The following is a 19006-nucleotide window of genomic DNA, read 5'->3' as shown; positions in this document are numbered from 1 at the left end:
AGGATCTCACTGGGGGGCAAGAGCACTCTTGCTAAGACAGCCTGATGCGCCCCCACCCATCTCTGGGGTGGGGGGGACGTCTTCACCGGTTTCCAGATCCATGGTTTTCCTGAATCCCGGACAAAGGGGTTCAAGAGGTCATACGGTCGAGATACAAGATCGAGTATTCGATCACTTCTACCGGTGCGATTCTTCCCTCCCAACATTCGTATGCTACAGGGAGCTCGAGTTCCCGTTCCTTGGATAGAACGTTTTCAGGGGTTCTATTCGAACCTGTTCACAATGCCCAGGAAAGAGGGCAAGGTGCGTCCAAATTCTGGACTTGGGAAAGATGGAGTCCATCCGAACAGCGGTGGCCTCCCTGCATCAGGGGGATTTCCTGGAGTCCATAGACATTTAGGATGCCTATCTTCATATCCCCATTTTCGGAGGACATCAGCGTTTTCTTCGCTTTTCCCAAAGATCATTCCTGGTTCCCACCAGGAGACTGAACTATCTGGACCTAATTTTGGATAGATCCTTGGCAAGGTGTTTCTCCTTGTGGAGAAACTCCAGAAGGTTCAGTCAACGATTCGGATGTTGCTGTCCGTCAACTGGCTGGGACTGATGGTGGCCTCCTTAGAGACAGCATCGTTCGCCCAGTCTCATACCCGAATTCTCCAAGAGGATATTCTTCTCAAATGGAATCGGAATCTCGATTCTCTGGACAATCGCTTCGGTCTCCGATGCTCAACCAGGGGAAGTCATTCCTTCCGATAGTATCCAGGATACCAATAAAGGTATCGGAACTGAGAGCGATCAGACTTTGTCTGATTTACTGGACCGAGCAGCTCTAGGGCAGCCCGGTTCGGATCCAATCAATGCCACGGTCATGGCTTATGTGAATCGCCAAAGGGGCACCAAGAGTGTCCTGGTGGCCATCAAAATGACCAGCATCTTTCGTTGGATGGAACGGTTTGTTCCGGCTCTCTCCACAGTATTCACTCCGGGGGTGGGAAATCGGCAGGCAGATTTTTTTCAGCCGTCAGATTCTGGATCAAGGGGTATGGCCTCTTCATCCAGAGGTATTTCACTAGCTGTCCCTTCATTGGGGCATCTCCGATGTGGATCTGTTGGCGTCTCGGCTCAACAGGAAAGTGCGGAGGTTTGTAGCTCGCGCCCGCGATCCTCTAGCGGACGCAGCAGACGCGCTGATCGCCCCGTGGGGGCAGTATCAGCTACGGTATGCCTTCCATCCTCTCAAGTTACTGCGGGAAATTCTTCGCAGGATAGAGGTGGAGGGAATTCCAGTTATCCTGGTAATTCCGGACTGGCCTCGTCGAGCCTGGTACGCCGACTTGGTGAGGCTAGTCGCGGACGCTCCTGGGAGACTTCCTCTCAGGGAGGATCTGCGGTCTCAGGGACCGATCTTCCATCTTGCTTTACAATCGCTGGCTTAATGGCCTGGCCATTGAGACCCAGGTACTGAAGGACAAGGGATTGTCAGCCTCAGTTATTCCTACTCTAATTAAAGCAAGGAAAGCGACTTTCAGCACATGGAAGTCTTATATTGCGTGGTGTGAATCTCTTGGATTTCCTCCACGTATTTATTCGGTGACCCGAATCTTGGCTTTTCTGCAACAGGGGGTTGAGCAGAAGCTGTCCTTGAGCACTATCAAGGGTCAGGTTTCAGCGTTAGCAATCTTCTTTCAGAAACCTTTGGCTACTCATTCCTTGGTGCGGAATTTCATCCAGGGAGTGCGATCGCCGCTGCTCCTCCCCTGGCCCCACTCCCGCTGTGAATGAAAACGGCGGGAGCGAGCCTCCGGCGGCGCGCAAGCGCCGCCCAGAAGGGGGAGTGTCTGACGACGTTTATACTACGTCGTCAGACGATAACGAACCACTTTGCCGCAGTAGTACTATCGTACTCAGACAGCAAGTGGTTAAAGGGCCAGCGCTCAAAAAAGATTTTATTGCAAAAATGGAGTCCCAGGATAGCAAATTCCCCACAGACCTGGTTGGTGCTTCAGGAACCCCTGAATTCTCTTTCATGGCCTCTTTATCTGCTGCTCTTGCGACTTTGGCATCCAAAGTGGATCTGCTGATGTCTGAACGCACTTCTCAACGGCCTATGCCCTCCCGGTCTTCTAAGTCGGTGATTCCTACACTGTTAAAAGCTAGGAAATCTACTTCTAGAAAGATCTACCATCGTACGTGGGAGACTTGCATTGCGTGGTTAATGTCTTGGGGTTCATCCTTGCTCCTTCTCAGTGGCTCAGATCTTGATCTTCCTTCAACGGGGGGTTGAACCGAAATTGGCCTTAAGTACCATCAAGGACCAGGTGTCGGCTTTGGTGGTTGTCTTCTAATGACCTTTGGCCATGCACTTCCTGGTGCGTACTTTTTATCAGGGTGTCCGACATTTGGTTCCTCCAGTGCGGTCTCGGTCTCCTCCTTGGGACCTTAATTTGGTGCTTTCTGCTCTCCAGAAGCCTCCCTTTGAGAATCTTTGGGAGACTCCCCTGCTTACGCTGTCCCAGAAGGTCTCCTTTTTGATGGCTCACCTCTGCGCACAGGGTTTCAGAACTGGCGTCGTTATCCTGTCGTACACCTTACCTGAGGTTTCACAGAGATAAAGTGGTTCTTTGCCCCCTGTCAGTCGTTCCTTCCAAAGATTGTCTCTGTTTTTCATTTGAATGAAGACATTGTGTTGCCTTCCCTGTGTCTCAGGCCTAAACATCCGAACAAATGGTCTTGCATGCCTTGGAGGTGGTTTGGGCAGTTTGGGTGTACCTGGCAGCTACAAAGTTTTTCAGGAAGTCAGACTCCCTATTTGTGCTCACGGATGGGCCTCGTAAAGGGTTGTCTGCTTCCTCTGCGACCTGTTCCAGATGGATTAGAGAGACAGTGATTCAGGCCTATTCCATCAAGGGTCAGGTTCCTCCTTTCCCTTTTAAAGAGTACACTACTAGGGCGCTTAGTGCTTCCTGGGCCTTCCGTCATCAGGCGTCAGTGAAGCAGGTTTGCAAGGCGGCCACCTGGTTGTCGGTGCACACTTTAACAAAGTTTAAAAAAGTGGATGTGTTGGCATCTGCGGATGCTTCTTTTGGCCACAAGGTCTTTGTAGGACCTGATCCTCTTTAAAGGTGTATTGTTTTTTTCAGGTGGGCTCCAGTTGTTTTGGTTGAGCTCCTGTTGCCTGGTTGGCTACTGTTTAGCCATTTGGGAGCTGTTTTGCTGTTTCCACCCCTCATGTTTAACACTGCTGTGAGACGTCCCAATGGTTATGAAGATCTGAAGCCAATAAACGAAAGAGAAAATGGGATTTTGGACTTTCCATAAAATCCATTTCACTGATATTCATTGACGGACACAGCACCCACCTCTCTGTGGAGTTGTAATTCTTCTGACACTGCTTGTAACTAAACCTGAGTGCCTTTTATCAGAATCGAGATGTACCCCCTGGGACTGCCCATGAGCGTAGCCAGAATTTTCTTTTTGCCTAGTGTCTTACTCCTGTAGCGGGCAGTATTTACCAACGGTTATGATGATCAGGAGCTGTGTTCGTCAATCAGAAAAATGGATTTTACGGTAAGTCAAAAATCCTGTTCCCCCCCAAAAAAAAAAGTTTTTGAAAAACCGCTGTGCAAAAACTGTCACATAAAAATTAGCAATAACCGCCACTTTATTTTCCAGGATCTCTGCTAATATATATAATGTGTTGTGTGTGTGTGTGTGTGTATATATATATATATATATATATATATATATATATATATATATAAATATATATGTGTGTGTGTTTGGGCGTTCAAGGTAATTTTCTAGCAAAAAGTACTGATTTTTACTTGTAAACGACAAATGTTAGAAAAAGGCTGAGTCCTTAAAGGGTAACTCCACTTTCGTTGGGGAAGAAAAAACAATATAGCGTATAAAATTGCGACCCAAAACATATTGTAATTGAATGTTATTAAAAATAACCTTTTCAATTTACAGCCACTGTAATTTTCTGAAAATGCAATGCAATATGGCTACCTGGGGTTGTTCTGTACACAGAATGTGTAGTGACCACACCCCAGAGACACAATTTCTTGCTTGTGAGATTGGCTGACTGATTTTCCCAGAAGTCTGCCTAAGATACAAGTCAGATTTCTGGCATCCCCTGCAACAAAAATTTCATTTTTGGTGAGATACTCCCAATAGGAACACGTCTTAAGGGATGCAGGTCCAGCAGATTTCCTCATTAGTGTCCTGCAGCTGTCACAGCTGAATGATAATTATGAAACCACTCTCATTATACCCACTCAGCGCACAGGCACAGAAAAGCAGACAGGGATTTCTTCAGAATAACAAAAGGTAGGAATCTGCAACAAATTTTGTTATAATCCTTGCAATGTACATAGATCAACTGGAGTTACTCTTTAAGTGGTTAATGTCCACAGTCTGGACACTGGTGTATTTCATTCTGAGTCACTGAACTGAAGCAATTATTTACATCAGGAAAGTGTGTGTACACACATGGTGGAGGGGAGGCCAGACATTCTTATCAGCAAAGTGGTTTCGGGCCAGTGATTCACAGGGTTTAGGCAAGTGTGTCGGTACAACATCCAAGCTACCAGCATTTTCAATTCCACAATATCAGCCTACATGTGTCTAACCTCCCTTTTTATTTATTTTTTGTTTAAAGTCCGCTATTCCTGGATTTTAGAGTACAAAATAATTTACACAAACTGATGAATATTACACATTCAAACTGTGTTCATAGTTTGCTAGTTGTGTGGTCAGACAAAGCTCCCACCAGTCTAGCTCGGATACAGTACTGTAAGGCTGACCAATGTCTGATTATCTAGAACACTGATAATGAGTATAACTCAGTGGCTTGTTTTGCAGACTGTTAAGCTGGCTATACATTATACAATTATTCAATTTCCTTTAGATATACCTTCAACTATGTAGTGCAAGGGCCTGCTTGATTGCATAGGATTTGAAAGTGTTTAGGTTTGACCTCATCAATGTTTTTGGTAAATCTAAAGGTAAATTGTATGATGTATGGCCAACATTATTCTTAAAAAGATCAGTGTGACTACCTAGGTTATGTAAGCATTGAGTTGCAACTTGCAGCCATCTTCTCTTCGGCAACCTATACATGAATCAGGTTATTTTTTTTTTTTTTTTCGTTTAACCAGTAGGTTGAACGAAAAAAAAAATGACTTGATTTGTACATATAAAGGAGGAAATCCTCCCTGCTGAACTATTGTATTTTGACAGTAGGGTGACTTCAAGATACTGTTATCTGTGTTAGGCTCACTACACATTTTACACTCTAACTATACAATCTCCTTTAGTTCTATCCATATTATATTGCAAGGACCTGCCTGGTGGATAAAGATTGATGGGGTAGCTTACATAGGTCCTCCATATAGCAGAACTTAGAATAAAGTTGATTCTATGGCAAGACTGCAGTGCGTTGGAGCATAAAGAGATAAGGTGGTGTGCAGCTTTGCCCTCTGATTCATTCTTCTTTGGAGCTCCACATGCTGGCTTCAGCTGTGGATTATAAAATATTCAAGTGCAATATTTTATGTTTACTTGATTCAAAATAAGCGTTGAATCTATTCAGCAATACGGATGTGAGACATATACAGTATGTTTTTTGAACAAAACAAGCCTTTCTTTTGGTGCTAAATAAATCGGGAGACTGTGACTCTGGCACTTTAAGAAGAAAAAAGAAACGCTATAAATGGGTGTAAAGTGGAGGTACCTGTGGCATCTTTGGGTGCTCCCTGCTCTGTCCAAATGCCTAACTATTCTGATTGTACAAAGCTCTGACGCTTCTTTATAGTGAAATAGCTTACGTGCACATTCCTGTCCCCATACAATCCTATTGGCCCATCAGTTTGATGGTTGGCACACTGACCAATAAGAATGTGCGAGAGACAGAAGGTGTTAGGTAAGCTTTGACACTAGAAGAGTGCTGAAGCTTTGCCTAAACAGGTATTGTGCGGGGACTTCTGGGTGCCTGCAACTTTTTTTTTTTTTTTTTCCCTGATAAAGTGGTTTACAAGTAATTTTTTACCACAAATAAAGCAACAAAATGAGCAAAAAAGAAGAAAAAATTCTAGAAGTTCTTTGTAAACCTGGGGAAAAAAATAGATGGCAGACTAAGGAGTGAGTTCTATCTAGCTAGGGATAATAAGGCATTATACAGTAGTAAAAAGTTTTAACCTTCATACCTTTTGGATTTAAAAATATAACCACCTCCAGCAAACCATCATACCTGTACTTTGGCTTGCAGAATTGGTTGTGCCGGGATTGCGGGCATCAACCCAGTACAGTTTTTATTTTAGAGCCAGTGGTCGGCTTTCAGGACATAACAGTAGATGGGGCTCAGCAGCCGCTCAGCCGTTATCCCAGCTGAAGCTGACGTCCCCCCCCCCCCCCCCATTGCCTTCCGTGGCTCTGTCCCACCAGGAGACCTGAGCAGCCAACCGACACTTCCGCCTGCTGCTTGGAGTCCCGAACAAAGCTGGATTCGGCTTTGATCGGGTCTTCAATGTAGTAACCCGGAAGCGACGTCACTCTCGATTTACTCGGCTGCTAACTGTGCCTATTTAAAAAAAAAACTGTCCATATTCAATGCAGAGATTCCTGCCAAATGGGACAAGAATCCGCAGTCTCTGGACAATCGCATCCGGGTGAGCCGGGGAATGTAAGAGTCCCTGATATGGTGGCTTCATTCTCTAGGAAAATCCTTCCTCCCCTCAGTTTGGACAGTGGTCCGGCTGGGGAGGCATCCTCGACAAAAATTCTGCTCAGGGGGGTCTGGACACTTGGAGAGTCCAGACTACTGATCAATGTCTTGGAACTCCGAGTGACCAGACTGTGCCTGGAACATTGGACGGATCGTCTTCAGGGATGTCCAGTGCGCCTTCAATCGGACAATGCCATAGCTTATGTCAATCACCAGGGGGGGGGGGGCGCACAAGAAGTGTCCTGGCGGCTCTGGAGGTACTTGGCATTCTAAGGTGGGCAGAATGGTTCGTTCCAGTCCTCTCCGCTGTACACATTGCTGGGGTGGAAAACTGGCCAGCGCACTACCTCAATTGGCAGGCGTTGGACCAAGGGGAGTGGTCCTTTCATCCAGAGGTGTTTCATCAGTTGTCTCCCCGGTGGGGCATCCCTGAGGTGGATCTGTTGGCGTCTCGGCTCAACAGAAACGTACTCATTTTTGTTACAAACAGTGTCAGAAGTATTACAACTCCATAGAGGGGTGGGTGCTGTGTCCGTCAATGAACATCAGAGAAATGGATTTTACGGTAAGTCAAAAATCCCATTCTCTTTCATTCATTGATAGACACAGCTCCTGATCTTCTTGACCATTGGGAAATCCTAAAGCAGTGTCAAACATAAGGGGTGGTAACAGCAAGAAAAAATTCCCAAGGCTAAACCGTAGCCAACCAGGTAACAGGAGCTCAACCAAAACAACTGGAGCCCACCTGAAAAACAGTACAACCCCAAAGAGGGAACAAGCCCCCTAAACGGCAGCCTGCAAAACCTTGCGGCCAAAAGAGGCATTCGCAGATGCCAACAAATCCACTTTGAATTTTGAGAAAGTGTGCACCGACGACCAAGTAGCTGCCCAAGGAGGCCCAAGTGGCACTGAGCGCCCACGTAGAGTGCGCCTTCACAGGGAAAGGAGGAACCTGACCCTTTATTCGAATAGGCCTGAGTCACCATCTGTCTGATCCATCAAGAAATGGTCGCAGATTAAGTGGATAGTCCTTTTCAAGGCCAATCCGTAAGCAGAAATAGCGAGTCTGACTTCCTAAAAGACTCCGTAGCTGCGAGGTACGCCCGAATAGCCCCAACCACATTGAGGGAATGCAACTCAATTTTTTTTTAGGATGTTTCATTCACATGGATATCAGGAACAATGGACAGGGACAAAGAACCACCAAATAAGGGAAACGACAAGACAATGCCGCCTACTCTGGGATCGCATAAGCAGGGGGATCTCCCAAATATTTTCAAAGGGAAGCTTTTGTAAAGCTGAAAACACCAAGTTGAGATCCCAAGGCGGTAGTGGGGACCGCATTGGTGGAGTCATATGTCGAACCCCCTGAATAAAAGTACGCACCAGAGAGTGCATGGCCAAGGGTCGTTGAAGACTGCCAAAGCCGACACCTAGCCCTTAATGATACTCAAAGCTAACTTCTGCTCAACCCCCTGTTTAAGGAAGGTCAAGACCCGAGTCACCGAAAAAGAGCGAGGGTGAACACCAAGCGACTCGCACCATGAATTGTACGCTTTCCATGTATCATGGTAGAACTTCCTAAAAGTAGACTTCCTAGCTTTCAGTAGAGTAGGAATCACCGACCCAGACAAACCTCTATCCTTCAGCACCTGGCTTTCAACAACCAAGCCATTGACTATAAAGCAGCATGGAAGATTGGCCCTTGGGGCAGCAGATCCTCCCTGAGAGGTACTCTCCAAGGAGCATAGGCTACCAGTCACACTAGGTCAGCGTACCAGGACCGGCAACGCCAATCCGGGGAGACTAAAATGACCGGCATTCCTTCTGCCTCAATCCTGCGAAAGAATCTCAGCAGAAGCTTGAGAGGAGGTAAGGCGAAAACCAGATAATGGCCCCAGGGGGTCACCAGCGTGTCTGTTGCGTCAGCTAGTGGATCCCGTGACCGTGCCACAAACCTGTGCACCTTCCTGTTGAGCCGGCACACCAACAGATCCACCTCAGGGGTGCCCCACCGGAGACGCAGGTGATGAAACCCCCCTGGATGAAGGGACCGCTCCCCTTGGTCCAACACCTGCCGACTGAGATAATCCACCTGGCAATTTTCCATCCCTGGAATGTGTACAGCGGAGAAGGCCGCAACAAACTGTTCTACCCACCGAAGAATGCCGGTAACCTCCAGAGCTGCCAATACACTTGGCAGCTGCGTGGTTACAGGAGTGGAGTAGTCATCCTTACTATCTGAAACCTCGGGGCGCATGGCCGCAGACCCCTCAGGGCGGGCCCCATCCGTGGCTGCCAGATTATATTCAGGATCTGAGGAGACAGAAGGAAAGCGGGGGGATGCTTTTTACCCCTGCACAAAAGCCACCTCCAGAGGGTCCCGCAGGCTCTGAAAGGGGGTCAGGTGGGGAAATGTGCTCCAAAGACTCTATGAGGAATAAGGGTTCCCTAACTAAAGTGCAAAAAAGTCACCGCCAGGAGACACCCCCACCTGTTTGGTAACACCAACTTGTCGCAACAGAACACCCTAGGACCCAGGGGGGATCCCTAGGGCCCAGGCAAGATACAGATCAGGAAGGAGGGGGCCATGGCACAAGCCCAAACCAGGTACCCCCCCCCCCGCAAGCTGATCGCCCGGTCACTGACGGCGCATCCCCGCCCCCATCGCCAGTACTACACCCTGTCCCAGACCACCATATAACCCCAGTATTGGTTGAGGGGTATGAGGGGGGGGGTGCAGATGAGGGGGATAGATGACCCACAGGACCATCAGACTCAGGAAGGGGGCCTAAAGGGAAGGAGGGGAACCCGAGGGTCTGACCGTCTCAGGGAGGGGCATGTGTCCACCCCAAAACACTCCAGGGGGAAATGCGAGACAGCTACTCGCCATAGCAGGAACCACAGGCGGGCACCACTCTAGACAGAACCTCCTTGCCATCAAAATGGGGAAGCTGTCGGCCAGGAAGAACCCTGTGACCCAGGTCGAGACCCGGTCGTATGTGACCTCGCAGGGGGGTTTAACTTGCAGGCCAGCCCTCGCCCGGTTGGACTATGTCGCGGGCGACCTAGCGCAGATTGAGATCTGCGCATGCTCGCTGGCCAGACTAGGGTGACCACTGGATCTAGATTATCCAGCCCGTCGCCAAGTCCAGCAGTTTATTAGAGATCTCACAGGAAAAAAATCAATCTAAAAGAAAAAAATTGCAAGTTACTAGGTCCTTACTCCTGATTAGGCAGAAAAAACTGAGTAAGCAGAGAGGGGGAGTATACCTCCTGGGACTTCTCATTGGTGTAGTCAAGTTCTTTTTCTGCCTAGTGTCCTACTCCTGTAGGGGGCAGTATAACCCAATAGTTAAGAAGATCAGGAGCTGTGTCAGTCAATGAATGAAAGAGAAATTATACATGAAAATTGTATAATGTATGGCCAGCCTAAGTTTTCCGCAAAAGTTATTCCATGAACTGTACCAGGGTGTGCAAATTCAGTTCTAGCTTTCATTACTAATAGCCCAAAGAACCTATCAAAGTAGATGTATGAAGTTTATTTAGTTAGATAACAATCAAAAAGGACAGATCCTGCACATGCTGATATGCAACAAGTACAAAGAGGAGTACTTCACCAGCCCATGGCGCTGTCCATGTATTCACCTCCTTTGTTTGTATGTTTTTTTTTTTGTATGTTTTTTTTGGGCTGAAATGTCCTGGTTGCTGCTGCTCCTCTCTCACTCCACTGGGGGGGGGGCGGATCAAAACAATTCAAATCTGTAAAGAAAAGCGCACGCAACCTCGGGCAATAACGCTTTAATAAAGGACAATAAAACAGTACATTGGAATTGCACTCACACTTTTCCTTTAAGACAATCGCTTTACAGCATTCCAACAGGAGCTACTCGCTCCTCCCGTCCCTCCAGATGGTGACTCTGCGGTCTCCTCATCCGCGGCTGCCACCGCTGTATCCCCGCTCTCCTTCACTTCCTGTGTTGCCTGGTCACCGGATGCCGGTTCTAGTGCGCCTGCACACTATACCAACGTGATCTACAGCGCCTCAGGAGAGCCTCAGCCAAAGCCGGAGCCACAAGTTGTACGGAGCTGCGAGGTGGGGGATTCAAGACACGGGTGCACTGCCTCTGCTGTTACTATGGACAACGCGTTTCGGAGGCTGAGCCTCCTTCCTCAGGTCCCACCTTGCTTCCTGCTAACGCCCTTCCCTATATACCCGGGATACCATCGGCCCTAATTATATAGTTGTGTATTCTTAAAGGGGCCAGTAACCGATAATCCTTATCCACCTTGGCTGGGACGGGAGAAGCAAGGGGCTATCCACTTTTAAAAAACATATATTAAAAATACAGTTTAAGATACAATTTAAAATACAATTTAAAACAGTACAATACCAGCGCAGATATTAACCAGAGCTATTATAGATACATGTTTGGATATCACATTCCCTACATAGCAATGGTTGTCTCCTGCTTAAAATACATAAACGTATCCTAAAAGTATATCAGCATTTCCTAATACCAATAGTCGACAGATCATATTAATTCCACATTATCTCTCATCCATCTACCAAAATAATTTCATAAGTCAGGATAATACACATAATAAATAAAAAAAAAAAAAAAAAAAAAAAAAAAAGGATACTAGTCTCATTAAAATACAATAAAATAAGATTCAATTCCATATGGCACATATACAAATATCAATTAGTATATGAAAATACTACTCCATATAGGCCAACCAAATATACTACATGGCAGTTGTTTATATTTCTCATATATATATATATATACACACACACACATGAGAAATACATATACCTACACATACCCATCGGTGGTGACACCCTGAGTATCCCAAAAAAAAAAAAAAATTTATAATATATATCTGTACATATACACCGACTCTCATACCCAGCTGCTCAGATATTGTTGTATGGACACGAATGTGCGTATGGCTCCGTGCACACTTCACAGACACATGGCCGGGCAGGGACTATGTTCCCTACCCCTAGTAACCATGTGTATGTGCATGTGCTAGAACCCACTCTACCATGCCCACACCCCCGTACTGATATGTCAAATGATCGTGTTGACTTCCAGCTCCTCATTGAGCCCACCCGGCGACATGGACCCAAGCGTAAAGATCCAGAATGTTTCTTGCTTGCACAGGATCGCAAACCTTTCACCTTCTGGGAGAGTCATAGATATGGCTTCAATCCCAAATAGTTCCAGGCCTGCAGTATCCCCACCATGCGCTTTACAGAAGTGTCTTGGCACGCTGTGCTTGTCTTTTTTCTGCTCAATAAACCGGCGATGTTCGCCAAACCTGGTGCGCATTGCTCTAACTGTCCTGCCAACATAAATTAAGCCACATGGGCACCTCAAGCCATAGACCACAAACTGTGTACCACAGCTAATGAATTGTTTGATATTATAGGTGTGCCCTGCAACTGATGTAAAGCTACTTTTGCCATGTTGCATAAATGCACAAGCCTTACATCTGCTCTGCTTGCATTTGTAGGAGCCTACCATATTAAAGAGAACTGGGATAGTGGATGCTTTATTATGGCATTTCATACTTTTTATTTTGCTTGGAGCAACCAGACTCTTTACATTGCTAGCCCGCCTGAACACCACTTTGGGTTTTTTGGGGAGCACTCTACCCAAGGCTGCATCCTGCTGCAGAATAGGCCAATGTTTCTGCAAAGCTCTCTTAATGGCCCAATGTTGGTTATTGAATTTTGTAATAAACATAACCTCTCGGGGAGCACCGTTCTCCACAGCTGCCTTGCTACTACAGCCTTCTATATAGCGATCTCTGGCTTTTTGTATGTGCTGCACAGCATACCCTTTCTCCATAAATTTTTTTTTCTCTAAAATTTTTGCTTGCAACAGATATTGCTCAGTATCTGTGCAATTTCTACGCAGCCTACAGAATTGACTGTAGGGTATGTTTTCTTTCCATTTGGGCAAATGGCAGCTCTTCCAATGTAAATAAGAGTTACCTGCTGTTTCCTTAAAGTGCGTTTTGGAGGTGATAGCCCCTTCTTCATTCCAGGTCAATTCTAGATCCAAAAATACAAGGGACTTCGCATCTAGTACATGCGTAAACCTAATGCCATACGGATTGGTGTTACAGTAGTTCACAAATTCTACTGCCCTGTCAGCTGTACCATCCCATATCACTATTACATCATCGATGTAACGCCCATAGTACACCAAATGCTGTGCAAACGGGTTCTGCATCCAGATATGGAATTTTTCCCAAAACCCCATGAATAAGTTTGCGTAGCATGGTGCAAAATGCGCGCCCATCGCAGTGCCTGAAATCTGTCTATAGTGTTTTCCCTGGAACTCGAAATAATTCCTTTCCAGTGCAAACTGCGTGCAAGCACTGATAAATCCTGACTGGTCCGGATTGAGGTACTCCGCACCCGACAGGAAGTGTTCTACGGCCTTTAGTCCACCCTCATGGGGTATCGAAGTATACAGGGAGCACACATCCAGGGATAGCCACAGATAGTTGGGTTCCCACCTATAATTCTGTAGTATCTCCAGCACCTGTGTGGAATCCCTAATGTATGCCGGGAGTGATATAACTATCGGCTGTAGATGGAGATCCACATATTGGGAGAGTCTGCTGGTAATACTCTCCATGGCTGCTACAATTGGCCTACCAGGAGGACAAACTGGATTTTTGTGTATCTTTGGGGTATGATAGAAGTACGGGGTTTTAAAATAATTATTTAGAAAAAACAGTTTCTCAGATTTATTGATGATTTTACTGTTAAAGGCCTTATTAATAAGCTCCTGTAGTTCTATCTTATACTGAGGGAGGGGATCCTGGCTCAGAACCTCATAGGTGTTATGGTCCGACAATAGTCTTACCGCTTCCCCAATATAATCCGCCCTATTTTGTACTACTATCCCTCCTCCTTTGTCCGCTACCCTTATGATGATATCGCTATTCTTTTTCATACGATTAAGTGCCACTATTTCTTCTGAGGATAAGTTATTAGTACTTAGCTTCCCCTTAGGGCGGGTACAGATTTTGTTAAAATCCGCATACACCATGGCATAGAACGTTTTGGTGTATTCATTCTTAACATGATGTGGGTAGAAACTGGACTTGGGTCTAAAATGGCTATACTTTATCTCATTATAATAGGGGTTAGAGATAGCATTATCTAGTGTTATACCCCCTTCAAGCCATAATTCTTCCAATATGTCTAACACTTCTCTATCTAATTCTGATTCTCCTAACTCCAAACCGTCCTCCTCCTCAGCCATCTCTGTGGAGTCTGAGGGGCCTATGGACACCTCTTTGACCTTTGCATTTTGGAGGCTGAAGTATCTCTGTACTGTAAGGTCCCTCATATACTTATGCAGATCTTTAAACAGATCAAAGAGGTTAGCATTACTACTTGGGGCAAAATTGAGCCCCTTCTGTAGTAAGCTGATTTCTCCTTCTCCAAGTACATGTGTTGACAAATTGAATATTTTTACTGTGGAGATAGGTGATGTAGTTTTCCTCTTTTTATTTCGCTTCCCCTTTCCTCCTCTGCTTCCTCTATATCTCCTATTTTCCTTTTTTCTGCGGGAGGGGGGCGGTCTAAAAAAGTCCCATCACTGGTCTGGGGCATATGTCCTGCCTGGGTATCTAGTTCTTCTCCTACTATAGCGGTACCTCCAATCTGTGACAGGTCCCTATGTCCTGTGGTGGGTTCCTCTAATGCCTCATACCTATTGGATAGTGGGATTCCTTGGTAGGGTACAAGTGACCCACCCTGGGCTCCCCCATCCATAGAGTATGGACCCTCTCTAGGCCCCTGCTGGGGCCTGTCTCCCTTCCCTCCTGACTTCTCCCGATCTCTGGGTCCTGTGATACTCTGTAAAGCGCATGGTGGGGATACTGCAGGCCTGGAACTATTTGGGATTGAAGCCATATCTATGACTCTCCCAGAAGGTGAAAGGTTTGCGATCCTGTGCAAGCAAGAAACATTCTGGATCTTTACGCTTGGGTCCATGTCGCCGGGTGGGCTCAATGAGGAGCTGGAAGTCAACACGATCATTTGACATATCAGTACGGGGGTGTGGGCATGGTAGAGTGGGTTCTAGCACATGCACATACACATGGTTACTAGGGGTAGGGAACATAGTCCCTGCCCGGCCATGTGTCTGTGAAGTGTGCACGGAGCCATACGCACATTCGTGTCCATACAACAATATCTGAGCAGCTGGGTATGAGAGTCGGTGTATATGTACAGATATATATTATAAATTTTTTTTTTTTTTGGGATACTCAGGGTGTCACCACCGATGGGTATGTGTAGGTATATGTATTTCTCATGTGTGTGTGTGTATATATATATATATATATGAGAAATATAAACAACTGCCATGTAGTATATTTGGTTGGCCTATATGGAGTAGTATTTTCATATACTAATTGATATTTGTATATGTGCCATATGGAATTGAATCTTATTTTATTGTATTTTAATGAGACTAGTATCCTTTTTTTTTTTTTTTTTTTTTATTTATTTATTATGTGTATTATCCTGACTTATGAAATTATTTTGGTAGATGGATGAGAGATAATGTGGAATTAATATGATCTGTCGACTATTGGTATTAGGAAATGCTGATATACTTTTAGGATACGTTTATGTATTTTAAGCAGGAGACAACCATTGCTATGTAGGGAATGTGATATCCAAACATGTATCTATAATAGCTCTGGTTAATATCTGCGCTGGTATTGTACTGTTTTAAATTGTATTTTAAATTGTATCTTAAACTGTATTTTTAATATATGTTTTTTAAAAGTGGATAGCCCCTTGCTTCTCCCGTCCCAGCCAAGGTGGATAAGGATTATCGGTTACTGGCCCCTTTAAGAATACACAACTATATAATTAGGGCCGATGGTATCCCGGGTATATAGGGAAGGGCGTTAGCAGGAAGCAAGGTGGGACCTGAGGAAGGAGGCTCAGCCTCCGAAACGCGTTGTCCATAGTAACAGCAGAGGCAGTGCACCCGTGTCTTGAATCCCCCACCTCGCAGCTCCGTACAACTTGTGGCTCCGGCTTTGGCTGAGGCTCTCCTGAGGCGCTGTAGATCACGTTGGTATAGTGTGCAGGCGCACTAGAACCGGCATCCGGTGACCAGGCAACACAGGAAGTGAAGGAGAGCGGGGATACAGCGGTGGCAGCCGCGGATGAGGAGACCGCAGAGTCACCATCTGGAGGGACGGGAGGAGCGAGTAGCTCCTGTTGGAATGCTGTAAAGCGATTGTCTTAAAGGAAAAGTGTGAGTGCAATTCCAATGTACTGTTTTATTGTCCTTTATTAAAGCGTTATTGCCCGAGGTTGCGTGCGCTTTTCTTTACAGATTTGAATTGTTTAGTTAGATAAAAATACTTTTTTTACAGAGGAAACCTAAGAAGCAAACATTTCAATGAGCTGGGACTTACTGAAATGTCTGGAAAAGAGTTGGCTGCTTCAGGAAAACTTTGCCTCTGTGTAATATTGTAGCAGTATATTTTGTTTTTAATGGGAAAGCAATGGACAATATTATATGTGAAAGTGAGTTTCAGAATTATGGTTTTCATTTGAATTTAATAGGAAAACATTTTTTTAAGGGCACACCAAAAGTGTTTAGTAATGACTAGTAGTAGGCATATCTACTTGATTTTAGTTGAAGTCTAGATTCCTAAGGAATCTGTATATGAAAAATGAATAGTTGTCAGTGCTGGTAGGATAAATAAATCACCTGTTTCCTTTTCCCTTGTGGGAATGACCATTTTCCTTGTTTCCCTCGCTGCTTTCTTACCCTGGAGTCTCACTTATGATGCACTTAGAGGACTTTTTACTTCACTCTTGTTTGTGTTCATGTTTAGGTAAAAGAAATGAAAAATCTTAAAGGAAAAAAGACACATTCCTGCTGTTTGAGTTTTTTTGTTCCCTCAGGAGTCAGTGCATGCAACTCACTATCTCCCTGATGAAAAGTTTCAGCTTGTGGGCAAGGGGTTGAAATATAAGGAGATGATAGGAAATACACATTACCCAATGTAAAAGTAATTCAATCCAGTTTTTAGATAATGGCACACTTCTGTAATAAGCACCTGAATTTTGCAACAACAGACCGTATATTTATAAAGCACTATAAATGGTAAGAGACTAAGAAGGTTTACTGGTGCAGTATAAATGAGGTTCGGCAGTAGTTACCAGTATAAATAGGGCTCTTCACACCACTGTGCGTTGACTGGCTTTTTCCCAAAAGGAATAAATGCCAGTCAACACGAGTGCACACAGAAAAGTTTTCTCTGTGCCATGTTGAGGCCACAATTCTCTTGTGATGTGATTTGCAGTGCAGAAAAATAGACATGCTACGTTGTTTCGCAGTGCCCTGGATAGCACTGCATGTCACCACTCAACAGCACAATGTGCCATGCTTATGTGTTGATTCATGAAGTGTCGCTGTCTGCACAGAAAACAGCATATTTTACCATGCAGGCTAGTGTGCACCAGCCATTAGAAAGCCACTAACTTAAAAAGACTTTCTACATTTTTAGAAGGGTAAAAACAACCAGAAATAACATTTACCTTCTTAGCTAAAGTAGATCACACATCTGCAATTGCCACATCTCACAGCATAGTTTTAATTTCTTGTACTTCTGTGCTTTGGATTAGACAAGATGTGATCTATATAATGCGGACCAGAATGCTGTACAAGCCAGCTAATAAAGCTGTGGTGTTACATTGACAGTTAAACCAACTGTTACACATTCAAAAAGAACATGTTTTATTACTTTTATAATTTGGTTAAGGAAAAATTGTAGTCTCAGATATTTTACATGTATAGAGTGGTACATTTCAAATTAAATAACAAGTACAATTTATAAAGACTGGAGCAGCCAGAATTTAGAGTAGCCTGGCAACCAGTCACTTCTGTCTTTCATTGTTAATGCCCATCCCTGGTTTATTGTATGACAAAGCTTTAGGATTGTAAACCATAAATATACTGAAACGATTTATAATGGATTTGGAAATCAGGTTTATGATGTTACTACAGGTTGGGCTGCTCACAAATGCAAAGCTTTGTTTTTCTTTGCTTTCAAAACTTCTCACCTGCTGTATCTCCCTCAGAGCACATTATTCCTTACGTAGTCAGGAATTCTCCCTGCAATATGCCATTTAAAAGTCAAGCTGTACCTTTTCTTTAAAAAAAAAAAAAAAAAAAAAAAAAAATTTTTTATTCCTATATTTTTCTGTTGTGATCATCTACAGTTATTTTCAGCTATGAATTTTTGTTATCTTTTATGATTAGGATAAACCTCCCAGATGTTTCCTTAACTTCTACCTTTCAGGTGGTGTCTTCTTTATCCAGGAAGGCTTTGTGCTGCAACACTTGGCTGCTCTCTTTGAATGGACTTTTATAATAAATGTTCTTGTCTACTATGGAACTTTTGCCTTTGAATTTGGGGCAATCACCACAGATACATTCCTGGTGCTCCTCAAGGCAAGCCGAGCCCCAAAGAGTTATAAGTCAGGAACCAGCACTCCAGCCACACCTCATGCTCACAGTACTTCTGAGAATTTGGCTATGATATAACTGTACCAGAGTTCTAACACGGACATCACATGCAATCCCTGAGCCACCCTATGATCCTGAACAACATCAGAACACTTTGCTGTGCAATGGAGGCTCAATATTAGAGGGCTGATCACATGACCAAAAATTGTTTTTTTTTTTTTTTTAAAGATTAACTAGAAGAAAAAAGTTGATTGTTTTATGTTGACTGTTATGATTTTGGTGAAGACGTCTAAGATACATTATATGTACAGGGCATTAATGAATTAGCCATAGAATTGTATATTTTTATATAGCACATTTCTATAGTCAAGTTACCACAAAGAATATCTGAGGCCAACATTCTAGTGTCAAATACACAATATGCCTATTACATAAGTGGTGCATTGGTAAAGAAAAATTAGAGCTTGGTATTAGCAATTAGTTTGCTTTTCCAAGACTATCACCTAGGGGGCCTTATAAATGGTAACAGGGAATGTTAAGTTCTGGGAGGGAATAGTGTAACACATTTGCCTTAATGACTTATCTGAAGTTACTTTTCTTGCTGGAAGTCTGTTTAGCCAATTTTACAACTATTACAGAAAAGAGGAACTGTACTCAAACGTTAACCTTAATCTATTATACCAAGTCTGCTGAAGCTATGGGGTTCATTTCATCTTAACTCTGATTGTTCTCTTCAAAA

General features: G+C 44.4%; 1 protein-coding gene across 1 annotated transcript in view; it reads left to right on the top strand.

Moving 5' to 3' along the window:
• Positions 1–18615, top strand: part of LOC309563092 (transmembrane protein 150A-like) — a 303386-nt gene extending 284771 nt beyond the window's left edge. Inside the window, exon 7 of the mRNA XM_082267406.1 lies at positions 18101–18615. Within this exon, the coding sequence (XP_082123532.1) occupies positions 18101–18345 (245 nt within the window). The 3' untranslated portion in view covers positions 18346–18615. The remainder of the gene's footprint in view (positions 1–18100) is intronic.
• The last annotated feature ends 391 nt before the right edge of the window (positions 18616–19006 follow it).

This window comes from Pelophylax lessonae (assembly GCF_965119305.1).
Source record: "Pelophylax lessonae genome assembly, chromosome: 9".
Lineage (NCBI taxonomy): Eukaryota > Metazoa > Chordata > Amphibia > Anura > Ranidae > Pelophylax > Pelophylax lessonae.
The sequence above is the reverse complement of the archived record's forward strand: the minus strand, read 5'-3'. Positions and strand labels throughout refer to the sequence as shown.